This window comes from Heptranchias perlo, chromosome 19, assembly GCF_035084215.1.
Source record: "Heptranchias perlo isolate sHepPer1 chromosome 19, sHepPer1.hap1, whole genome shotgun sequence".
NCBI classification, from domain to species: Eukaryota; Metazoa; Chordata; class Chondrichthyes; order Hexanchiformes; family Hexanchidae; genus Heptranchias; species Heptranchias perlo.
The window spans coordinates 736,707-748,015 of record NC_090343.1 but is presented as its reverse complement, the minus strand read 5'-3'; the positions used below and the strand labels follow the sequence as shown (position 1 = coordinate 748,015).

General features: G+C 48.5%; 1 protein-coding gene across 1 annotated transcript in view; it reads left to right on the top strand.

Moving 5' to 3' along the window:
- Window positions 1-738: 738 nt before the first annotated feature.
- The window catches only part of fer1l4 (fer-1 like family member 4), a 320,348-nt gene continuing 309,777 nt past the window's right edge, over window positions 739-11,309 (top strand). The window contains exon 1 of the mRNA XM_068000123.1: window positions 739-1,227. Coding sequence (XP_067856224.1) covers window positions 1,149-1,227 — 79 coding nt within the window. The 5' untranslated portion in view covers window positions 739-1,148. The remainder of the gene's footprint in view (window positions 1,228-11,309) is intronic.

Here is an 11,309-nt window from a genome sequence, read left to right as displayed (position 1 = left end):
GGCCGAATGGTCTCGTTCTGTGCCTTCATCGTCGCTGGGTCAAAATCCTGGAACTCCCTTCCTAACAGCATTGTGGGAGAACCTTCACCACACGGACTGCAGCAGTGCAAGAAGGCGGCTCACCACCACCTTCTCAAGGGCAATTAGGGATGGGCAATAAATGCCGGCCTCGCCAGCGACGCCCACATCCCATGAACGAATAAAAAAAACTTTCTATGATTCTATGAAGGTTCCAGATTGTATCAAATTGGGGCCAGTTTCATGGAGTGATCCCATACACACTGGGCAGAGACTGCAGCGAACCCCTAGAACCCCCAGACTCCCGTTAACATAGGTTGGATTTAAATCTCCCTGCCAGAGGTAAAAGGGCAGTTATGCAAATCCATTGCATCACCCAATCTTTTCTATTTATCATAATACTTTCCTAAACAAATGGCTGTTAAAAACATATAGAAGGGATGGGGATAAAGGAATCTCCACCTTAATAGTACTTTGTCATTTCTGTAGCAAGTACGGGTGGAATGTGATAAACATCCTTTACTGAACTTAATGATTTACTGAGTGCAGTTCACATTCAGGAACAATAGCTTGCAGTCATGTGGGGCTGGGCCAAATTCGCAGCATATTTTGGTTACCAGGAAACCAAGCTGGTGACTGCTGGATAGGAGTTGGTTAAGTATAGTTTCTGGTCAGATGGTTTCAAGTAATTGCATGAATAGTTAGTGATGTGTAAGATTTGAAACTGAGAATTATTTGTGTAGCTGGTTTTGTATGTGAAAGAATGACAACTTAAGATATATATATTTATATGTAATCACTTACCTTGTTAATATTTCTCCACTTCTGGACGAAGAGCGGAAACGCCACATCTGTTTTTCTGAAGTTGTTGAATTGGGCGTGGGAGTTTTGACTGATCAAAAAAAAATCTGGTCGAGCAAGTTGTTGTAAAGAGAACAGCTCGGTCCAGAAAAGCAACAGGTTCCAATCCAGTCAGATCCCAGCACTCGGGACCGGGACAGGATTCGGGGACACAAACTATCCTGGAGTTCCCTGAGAATGGGAAGAAGAACAATATCTGCACTTTGGGAACAGAAATAACAACTTTTAAAAGTCTGGCCGCGGAGTTTGTTTGAAACCTGTTTATCAGCATGTCTCTGACTCTGTTTCTGAAGAAGATTTCTAACCTCAGCGGGAAATATGACAGACATATTCAGGTCACATTCCGAGGTAAGGGTCTGCTCTTACTGCCTGGTTTTTAATGATGTTTTGATGAGCTTGTTGTTTGTGTGTTGGGGAGGCTGCGATTTATCTGGGGATGGTGACAGACTGATCCCCACTGCTGGGCTGCGAGGCACCTGCTCGATAAAGTGTGAATCCGCCTCGGCCCCAGTCGCACATCTATTTTAACACACCATTATATCCACAAGAAGATTGGGAAAGGTACATTATTTTAGACATTATTCAAGATTCTTTGCGGGATGAAGTTAGATTAATTTTTGAGGTTTTTTTCCTGGGGAATTCACTTCTATTCCTCACACACGGCTATTTGGTCATGAGCCCTGATCCAGCCCCGCCTTACATCCAAACACAACCATTTTTCAGCAGGGCTCCTGAGTTTCCCTAGTTTCAGCAACACTATCATAGCTGACTGTAACTAGCAGACTTGGCACAAGGAAGGCTTTAAACACAGATCCTCTGCCTTTACTGTTTGGTAGCTCAGTAATTTTTAAAAATTCATTCATGGGATGTGGGCGTCACTGGCGAGGCCGGCATTTATTGCCCATCCCTAATTGCCCTTGAGAAGGTGGTGGTGAGCCGCCTTCTTGCACTGCTGCAGTCCATGTGGTGAAGGTTCTCCCACAGTGCTGTTAGGAAGGGAGTTCCAGGATTTTGACCCAGCAACAATGAAGGAACGGCGATATATTTCCAAGTCGGGATGGTGTGTGACTTGGAGGGGAACGTGCAGGTGGTGTTGTTCCCATGTGCCTGCTGCTGTTGTCCTTCTAGGTGGTAGAGGTCGCAGGTTTGGGAGGTGCTGTCGAAGAAGCCTTGGCGAGTTGCTGCAGTGCATCCTGTGGATGGTACACACTGCAGCCACTGTGCGCCGGTGGTGAAGGGAGTGAATGTTTAGGGTGGTGGATGGGGTGCCAATCAAGCGGGCTGCTTTGTCCTGGATGGTGTCGAGCTTCTTGAGTGTTGCAGGAGCTGCACTCATCCAGGCAAGGGGAGAGTATTCCATCACACTCCTGACTTGTGCCTTGTAGATGGTGGAAAGGCTATGGGGAGTCCAGAGAATACCCAGTGTCTGACCTGCTCTTGTAGCCACAGTATTTATATGGCTGGTCCAGTTAAGTTTCTGGTCAATGGTGACCCCCAGGATGTTGATTGTGGGGGTTTCGGTGATGGTAATGCCATTGAATGTCAAGGGGAGGTGGTTAGACTCTCTCTTGTTGGAGATGGTCATTGTCTGGCACTTGTCTGGCGCGAATGTTACTTGCCACATATCAGCCCAAGCCTGGATGTTGTCCAGGTCGTGCTGCATGTGGGCTCAGACTGCTTCATTATCTGAGGGGTTGCAAATGGAACTCAACACTGTGCAATCATCAGCGAACATCCCCATTTCTGACCTTATGATGGAGGGAAGGTCATTGATGAAGCATCTGAAGATGGTTGTGCCTAGGACACTGCCCTGAGGAACTCCTGCAGCAATGTCCTGGGGCTGAGATGATTGGCCTCCAACAGCCATTGTTCTAATATTTACTGTGTAGTTGCTGCAGTGTCTCATTCTGTCCTTGTCCCTTTTATTTTTTGGCTCTGGAAGTCAATAAGCCAGACAGAAGAACCAAAGAAAAGTATAAGATGAAAAAAGGCCATCTGGCCCATCAAAGCCCACCCTGCTAGTACTCTAACTCTCCCCTTCGAAATTCAGCTGCATTTTGAATGGGCCCAATGTCTTTGCCTCTAATACCCTACCTGACAGATAATTCCAAACATTTACCAAATGTAATTAACAAAATCCTAAATTATCTTTGTTTTAAATTTATTGTCCATTAACTTGGACATACTTACAAACAGATCAAAATGAGACAGGAAAAAGACGAGCTGGTCCACAGAGTCAGTCCCATCCAGTCATGTTGGGACTGAGCATCAAAAGCCCCAACTCTCCCCACCAGCCCCCACCATCTACTGGGAGAGGCACAAACCAGATTAACTAGGACAATTCAGGAGGGAACATTTTCGAGAAAATTCCTCTCCAAGGCAATCAAAACACGTTCCAGGAAGCACAGTGATCATAAGGCACATCATGCAACAGCCCACCTATGTTTTCACGCAATGAAATCAGTCTCAGCACGCCCCTTTGAAGCTGCAGTGAACCTGCACCCACCACCAACCGACAACTTGTTCCAAAGGGTCAGGGCCCTCTGTGAAAGGAAAACATCCTGACACCTAACCTGGTTCTATGCTAATGTAACTCTCCCCTGGTTATCTCTAACTTGCTAGAATGACCCATTCTAGCAAGTTGCCTATAATCAAAGTCAAGCAAAGAGCATTTAATTTCCTAGTACGGACTTTTTCCCTTTTTGATAATTAGCAGAACATGAGCCTCCCTCCAATAACTGGGAACAATCGCTGACCCTAGCGAGCTGTTAAATATAGAAGCAAGGGGCTCACTTAGAGTAGCTCTCATCTCTCTGAGCACCCGGGTGAATGCTGTCAGGACCAGCAGGTTTATATCTGCATCCACTTTACAAACATTAAATTTGGCACTTTTTGATTGCTCCCTGGCAGTCTATCTCTGTCTCTGTCTGCCTCATTCTCCTTTCTGTCTATCTGCCTGTCTATCTCTCTCATTCTCATTCTTTCTCTCTCTGTTATCAACAAAACACAGGTAATAATTAGAGAATTTGTTTGCTTTCAAGATTTAACTCATTTGTGTTTTTTAAATAACTCATTGGGATGAAGAAGGACAATCTTTCGGACTCTCACTTTAATGCACTAACTGAAGTTTACAGTATATTAGAAGCTACAACGGTTAATCAGTACAACCTGTCATGTTTTTTCTCTTTCTGGCTCATTCTCTTACACATTTCTATTTCAAAACTACATTACTTGGTAACACTTTCAGAAAGGAGCACACCATTGGCCCATCTATCCGCAGTGTTCCCTTGCTGCATTTCTAATAACCTTCAATTCCATTTGTTGACAAGAACCAACCTCAATCCTTCTTGAAACCCAATAATGTTTCTTGTTCTCCCTCCCCCCACCTCGTGCCAGTAATCTGTTCCGCATACTCACCGCCCTTTCAGTAAAAAACTTCCTCCTGCATTTCCTACTTTATTTTGTTGTCCATAATTTGTAAATATGACCCCTTGTGCTTAATTTCTGTACATGGCAGAAAAGCAGTAAACCTTTTTGGGATCCAATTTGTCCATAATTTTAAACACTTCTATCATATTCCCTCTCAGTGTTCTCTTCTCAACAGAGAAAAGACCTTCTCAAGGGCAATAAATGCCGGCCTCACCAGCGACGCCCACATCCCATGAACGAATAATTAAAAAATAAGAACATAAGAAATAGGAGCAGGAGTAGGCCATATGGCCCCTCGAGCCTGCTCCGCCATTCAATCAGATTTTGGCTATCTTCGACCTCAACTCCACTTTCCCACCCGATCCCCAGATCCCTTGATTCCCCTTGAGTCCAAAAATCTATCGATCTCAACCTTGAATATACTCAATGACTGAGCATCCACAGCCCCCTGGGGTAGAGAATTCCAAAGATTCACAACCCTCTGAGTGAAGAAATTCCTCCTCATCTCAGTCTTAAATGGCCGACCCTTTATCCTGAGGCTATGCCCCCTAGTTCTAGACTCTCCAGTCAGGGGAAACAAGCTCTCAGCATCTACCCTGTCAAGCCCCCTCAGAATCTTATATGTTTCAATGAGATCACCTCTCATTCTTCTAAACTCCAGAGAGTATAGGCCCATTCTACTCAATTTCTCCTCATAGGACAACTCTCTCATCCCAAGAATCAATTTAGTGAACCACCTCCAAGGCAAATATATCCTTTCTTAGATAAGGTGGCCAAAACTATACACAGTACTGCAGGTATAGTATCACCAAAGCCCTGTACAATTGTAGCAAAACTTCCTTACTCTTGTACTCCAACCCCCTTGCAATAAAGGACAACATTTGCCTTTCTAATTGCTTGCTGAACCTGCATGCTAACTTTCTGTGTTTCTTGTATGAGGACACCCAAATCCCCCTGAACACCAACATTTAATAGTTTCTCACAATTAAAAAATATTCTGTTTTTCTATTCTTCCTACCAAAGTGAATAACCTCACAATTCCCCACGTTATATTCCATCTGTCATCTTCTTGCCCACTCACTTAATCTGTCTATATCCCTTTGCAGACTCTTTGGGCTCGAATTTAGCAGGCCTGCGGGTTCCCAGCGGGTGGTCCTCCGGGAGCGTGGTCAACACGCTCGGCGAAATTAGTGGGTTGCCCGCGCGATCGTAGCAGGCAACACACTAATAGGAATCAATTACCTGCTCCCCTGGGGTCCACGCTGCTGGTCTGTGCGTCGGGCGGGCTGCGCATGCGCAGTACGATCTGTCAGCTGGAGGCTCTCTAGTTAAAGGGGCAGTCCTCCACTGACAGATGCTGCAACCAATGGAACAAATTGCAGCATGGAGCAGCCCAGGGGGAAGGCTGCTCCCAGTTTAATGATGCCTCACCCCAGGTATCATCAGATGGGGTGAGGAGGAGGGGGAGGACACAGATCTTCCCCCCGGCGGGCGGGAGGAAGCGGCCTGCCTCTGCCACCAAGAAGGCCTGGCTCGAGGTGGCAGAGGGGGTCACCTGCGCCACCAACATATCGCCCACCTGCATACAGTGCAGGAGGCACTGCAATGACCGCAGTAGGTCAGCCACAGTGAGAACACGAAGTCTTTCCCCTACACTCCGTCTGCCACAACACTGCCCCCACTCCACATCTCCTTCGGCACCGCCAACACTACTCTGTCACATCACCCTTCATACCCACTCAAACCCCATCCTCATCTTACCTCCACCTACTCACCTCGCCAGTACTCATCCTGCCACTAACACGCAACCCAATCCTCATACAATCTCATTGCTCCATCCCATACTCACCCTCTCGTGCATCTCCCTCACGGCCAGCCTCACTCAACCTGCCACCACCTGTGCTGCAGCCACAGGGCATGCATCACATATGTGCAGTAGGCAGCGTAAGGCAAACGTGTCGTGAGCATGAAGGGGGTGCACAAGGGTGTCTGAGGGTTTGTCCTGGGTGTTACCTATATTGAATTTCAGAGCAACAAACAGCACACATTATATTGGCACCACCACTGCCATGTCTCGGCGAATCCTGTCCGTTGTGTCCAATAATGCCCGCTCCTGGGTATCACTATGAGGACCCACCACTGATGCCACCCATCGTGTTACTGCAGAGTAGGTGCAGGTGTATTTGCAGGGCTCTTCCGCGCAGACGACTGAGAGACATCGGCGGTGTAGCCGGCTGCACCCTGGAAGGATGCGGAGGAGAAGTTGTTGAGGGCAGTGGTGACTTTGACAGCGACAGGTAAGCAGTTGGTGCTGTGGCCAGCCAGGAGCAGCTTGGCATGAAAGAGCCTGCAGATCTCCACAACTACATGTCGAGCGAATCTGCGCCTCCCTGTGCACTGCTGCTCGGAGAGGTCCGGGGAGCTGCGCCTCGGTCTGTGGACCCTGTGGCGAGGGTAGTGCCCTCTGCGATGCGTCTCTCTCTGCGGTAGCCCTCCCTCCTGCTGTGCAGGTGGGCGTGCAACAACACCGTGTTGGGGGGATCCACGTCTCTGCGGCGGACGGCGTGGACTGCGAGGCTGCTGGGGCTGGTCATGCTGTTCGTCCTCCGAGGGTGTCCACGCACCACCCATCTGGCAGGTGTTGGTCTGAGGGGTTGTGCAGGGTAGGTGGGTGGTTCCTCGGACTGGGGCTGCGGTTTCGTGTCGGTCTGTCCTCTGGCTTTGCGGGGGGTGGTGGAGGGCACGGGTTGCCCTATGTGACGCGGTGGCCTCCTGCGTGGGTGAGGGCTCTCCCCCGTGGAGTGCACCTTGGCACCTGCCACACGCTGCTGGCTGCAACACGCCTGGTTGGAGAGAGACTGTTTCCCCCAGTGTGTGAAACTCACTGCCTTGAACCTAAAATCCCACACTTCCTCTTTTGACAGCTGCTTCAGCTCATTAACTGACCTCAACGAGCAAGTTAAGTACACTCAAGTGGAACCCCGCTGGCTTTAATTGCCTGCGGGATTCCCACCAGCGGGGCTTGCGCGCGCAGCCCCGCACGTCAGCGCGGTACCCGGAAGTGGCCGGGATTTCGGCGCGATCCGGTCACGTGACCGGATATCGGGATTTTCGGGGCCCCCCCGCTGGAAACCCGCAGGTAACCCGACGCGAAAATCAAGCCCTTTGTGTCCTCCTCACAGCTTGCTTTCCCACCTGGCTTTGTATCATCAGCAAACTTGGATACATTACACTCAGTCCCTTCATCTAAGTCACTAATATAGATTGTAATTAATTAGAACTAGGGGACATGGTCTCAGGATAAGGGGTCGGACATTTAGGACTGAGATGAGGAGGAATTTATTCACTCAGGGTCGTGAATCGTTGGAATTCTCTCCCCCAGAGGCCAGTGGATGGTCAGTCGTTGAGTATATTCAAGACTGAGATTTGATAGACTTTTGGACTCTGAGGGAATGAAGAGATATGGGGATCGGGGTGGGGGGGGAAAGTGGAGTTAAGAGGTTGAAGATCAGCCATGATCTGATTGAATGGCAGAGCAGACTCGAGGGGCCGTATGGTCTGCTCCTGCTCCTATTTCTTATGTTTCTTATGTAACTAGCTGAGGCCCAAGAACTGATCCTTGCAGCACCCCATTAGTTACAGCCTGCCAGCCTAAAAATGACCTGTTTATCTCTACTCTCTGTTTTCTGTCCATTAACCAATCCTCTATCCATGCTAATATATCACCCTCAACCCCATGAGCCCTTACCTTGTGTAACAACCTTTTATGTGGCACCTTATTGAATGCCTTTTGAAAATCCAAATATACGACATCCACTGGTTTCTCTTTCTCCCTTTCTCCACCCTGCTAGTTACATCCTCAAAAAACTCTAATAGATTTGTCAAAGACAATTTTCCTTTCACAAGACCTTGTTGACTCTGCCTAATCAGATTATGATTTTCTAAGTACCTTGTTACCACTTCCTTAATAATGGATTGTAGCATTTTCAAGATGACTGATGTCAGGCTAACTGGCCTGTAGTTTCCTGTTTTCTCTTTCCCTCCTTTCTTGAAAAGTGAGGTTACATTTGCTACCTTCCAATCTGCTGGGACCGTTCTAGAATCTATGGAATTTTGGAAGACCCAGGATCACCAATCTTTCCTCACACATCATTCTCTTAAATTCTGTGATTAGCCGATTAATTCAATTAATTAAAATAAAAATCTGGAATTAAAATACTAGTATCAGTAATGGTGGCCGTGAAACTACCAGATTGTTGTAAAAACCCATCTGCTTCACAAATGCCTTTTAGGGAAGGAAACCTGCCGTCCTTACCCGGTCTGGCCTATATGTGACTCCACACCCACAGCAATGTGGTTGATTCTTAATCACCCTCTGAAATGGCCTAGCAAGCCACTCAGTTGTAAAATCTCACTAAAAAAAGTCATAATAAGAATAAAACCGGACGGACCACCCGGCATTGGATTACTAGGCACTGGACACGACAACGGCAAAACACCAAGCCCAGTCGACCCTGCAAAGTCCTCCTCACTAACATCCGGGGACTTGTGCCAAAATTGGGAGAGCTGTCCCACAGACTAGTCAAGCAACAGCCTGACATAGCCATACTCACAGAATCATACCTTTCAGCCAACGTCCCAGACTCTTCCATCACCATCCCTGGGTATGTCCTGTCCCACCGGCAGGACAGACCCACCAGAGGTGGCGGTACAGTGATATGTCAGGAGGGAGTGGCCCTGGGAGTCCTCAACATTGACTCTGAACTTCATGGCATCAGGTCAAACATGGGCAAGGAAACCTCCTGCTGATTACCACCTACCGTCCTCCCTCAGCTGATGAATCAGTCCTCCTCCATGTTGAACACCACTTGGAGGAAGCACTGAGGGTAGCAAGGGCACAGAATGTACTCTGGGTGGGGGACTTCAATGTCCATCACCAAGAGTGGCTCGGTAGCACCACTACTGACCGAGCTGGCCGAGTCCTGAATGACATAGCTGCCAGACTGGGCCTGCGGCAAGTGGTGAGCGAACCAACATGAGGGAAAAACTTACTTGACCTCGTCCTCACCAACCTACCTGTCGCAAATGCATCTGTTCATGACAGTATTGGTAGGAGTGACCACCGCACAATCCTCGTGGAGATGAAATCCCGTCTTCGCACTGAGGACACCATCCAACGTGTTGTGTGGCACTACCACCGTGCTAAATGGGATAGATTCAGAACAGATCTGGCAGCTCAAAACTGGGCATCCATGAGGCGCTGTGGGCCATCAGCAGCAGCAGAATTGTATTCCAGCACAATCTGTAACCTCATGGCCCGGCATATTCCTCACTCTACCATTACCAACAAGCCAGGAGATCAACCATGGTTCAATGAGGAGTGTAGAAGAGCATGCCAGGAGCAGCACCAGGTGTACCTAAAAATGAGGTGCCAACCTGGTGAAGCTACAACTCAGGACTACATGCATGCTAAACAGCGGAAGCAACATATTATAGACAGAGCTAAGCGATTCCACAACCAACGGATCAGATCAAAGCTCTGCAGTCCTGCCACATCCAGTCGTGAATGGTGGTGGACAATTAAACAACTAACGGGAGGAGGAGGCTCTGTAAACATCCCCATCCTCAATGATGGCGGAGTCCAGCACGTGAGTGCAAAAGACAAGGCTGAAGCATTTGCAACCATCTTCAGTCAGAAGTGCCGAGTGGATGATCCATCTCGGCCTCCTCCCGATATCCCCACCATCACAGAAGCCAGTCTTCAGCCAATTTGATTCATTCCACGTGATATCAAGAAACGGCTGAGTGCACTGGATACAGCAAAGGCTATGGGCCCCAACAACATCCCGGCTGTAGTGCTGAAGACTTGTGCTCCAGAACTAGCTGCGCCTCCAGCCAAGCTGTTCCAGTACAGCTACAACACTGTCTACCCGACAATGTGGAAAATTGCCCAGGTATGTCCTGTCCACAAAAAGCAGGACAAATCCAATCCGGCCAATTACCGCCCCATCAGTCTACTCTCAATCATCAGCAAAGTGATGGAAGGTGTCGTCGACAGTGCTATCAAGCGGCACTTACTCACCAATAACCTGCTCACCGATGCTCAGTTTGGGTTCCGCCAGGACCACTCGGCTCCAGACCTCATTACAGCCTTGGTTCAAACATGGACAAAAGAGCTGAATTCCAGAGGTGAGGTGAGAGTGACTGCCCTTGACATCAAGGCAGCATTTGACCGAGTGTGGCACCAAGGAGCCCTAGTAAAATTGAAGTCAATGGGAATCGGGGAAAACTCTCCAGTGGCTGGAGTCATACCTAGCACAAAGGAAGATGGTAGTGGTTGTTGGAGGCCAATCATCTCAGCCCCAGGACATTGCTGCAGGAGTTCCTCAGGGCAGTGTCCTAGGCCCAACCATCTTCAGCTGCTTCATCAATAACCTTCCCTCCATCATAAGTCAGAAATGGGGATGTTCGTTGATGATTGCACAGTGTTGAGTTCCATTTGCAACCCCTCAAATAATGAAGCAGTCCGAGCCCGCATGCAGCAAGACCTGGACAACATCCAGGCTTGGGCTCATAAGTGGCAAGTAACATTCGCACCAGATAAGTGCCAGGCAATGACCATCTCCAACAAGAGAGAGTCTAACCACCTCCCCTTGACATTCAATGGCATTACCATTGCCGAATCCCCCACCATAAACATCCTGGGGGTCACCATTGACCAGAAACTTAACTAGACCAGCCACATAAATACTGTGGCTACAAGAGCAGGCCAGAGGCAGGGTATTCTGCGGCAAGTGACTCACCTCCTGACTCCCCAAAGCCTTTCCACCATCTACAAGGCACAAGTCAGGAGTGTGATGGAATACTCTCCACTTGCCTGGATGAGTGCAGCTCCTGCAACACTCAAGAAGCTCAATACCATCCAGGACAAAGCAGCCCGCTTAATTGGCACCCCATTCACCACCCTAAACATTCACTCCCTTCACCACCAGCGCACAGTG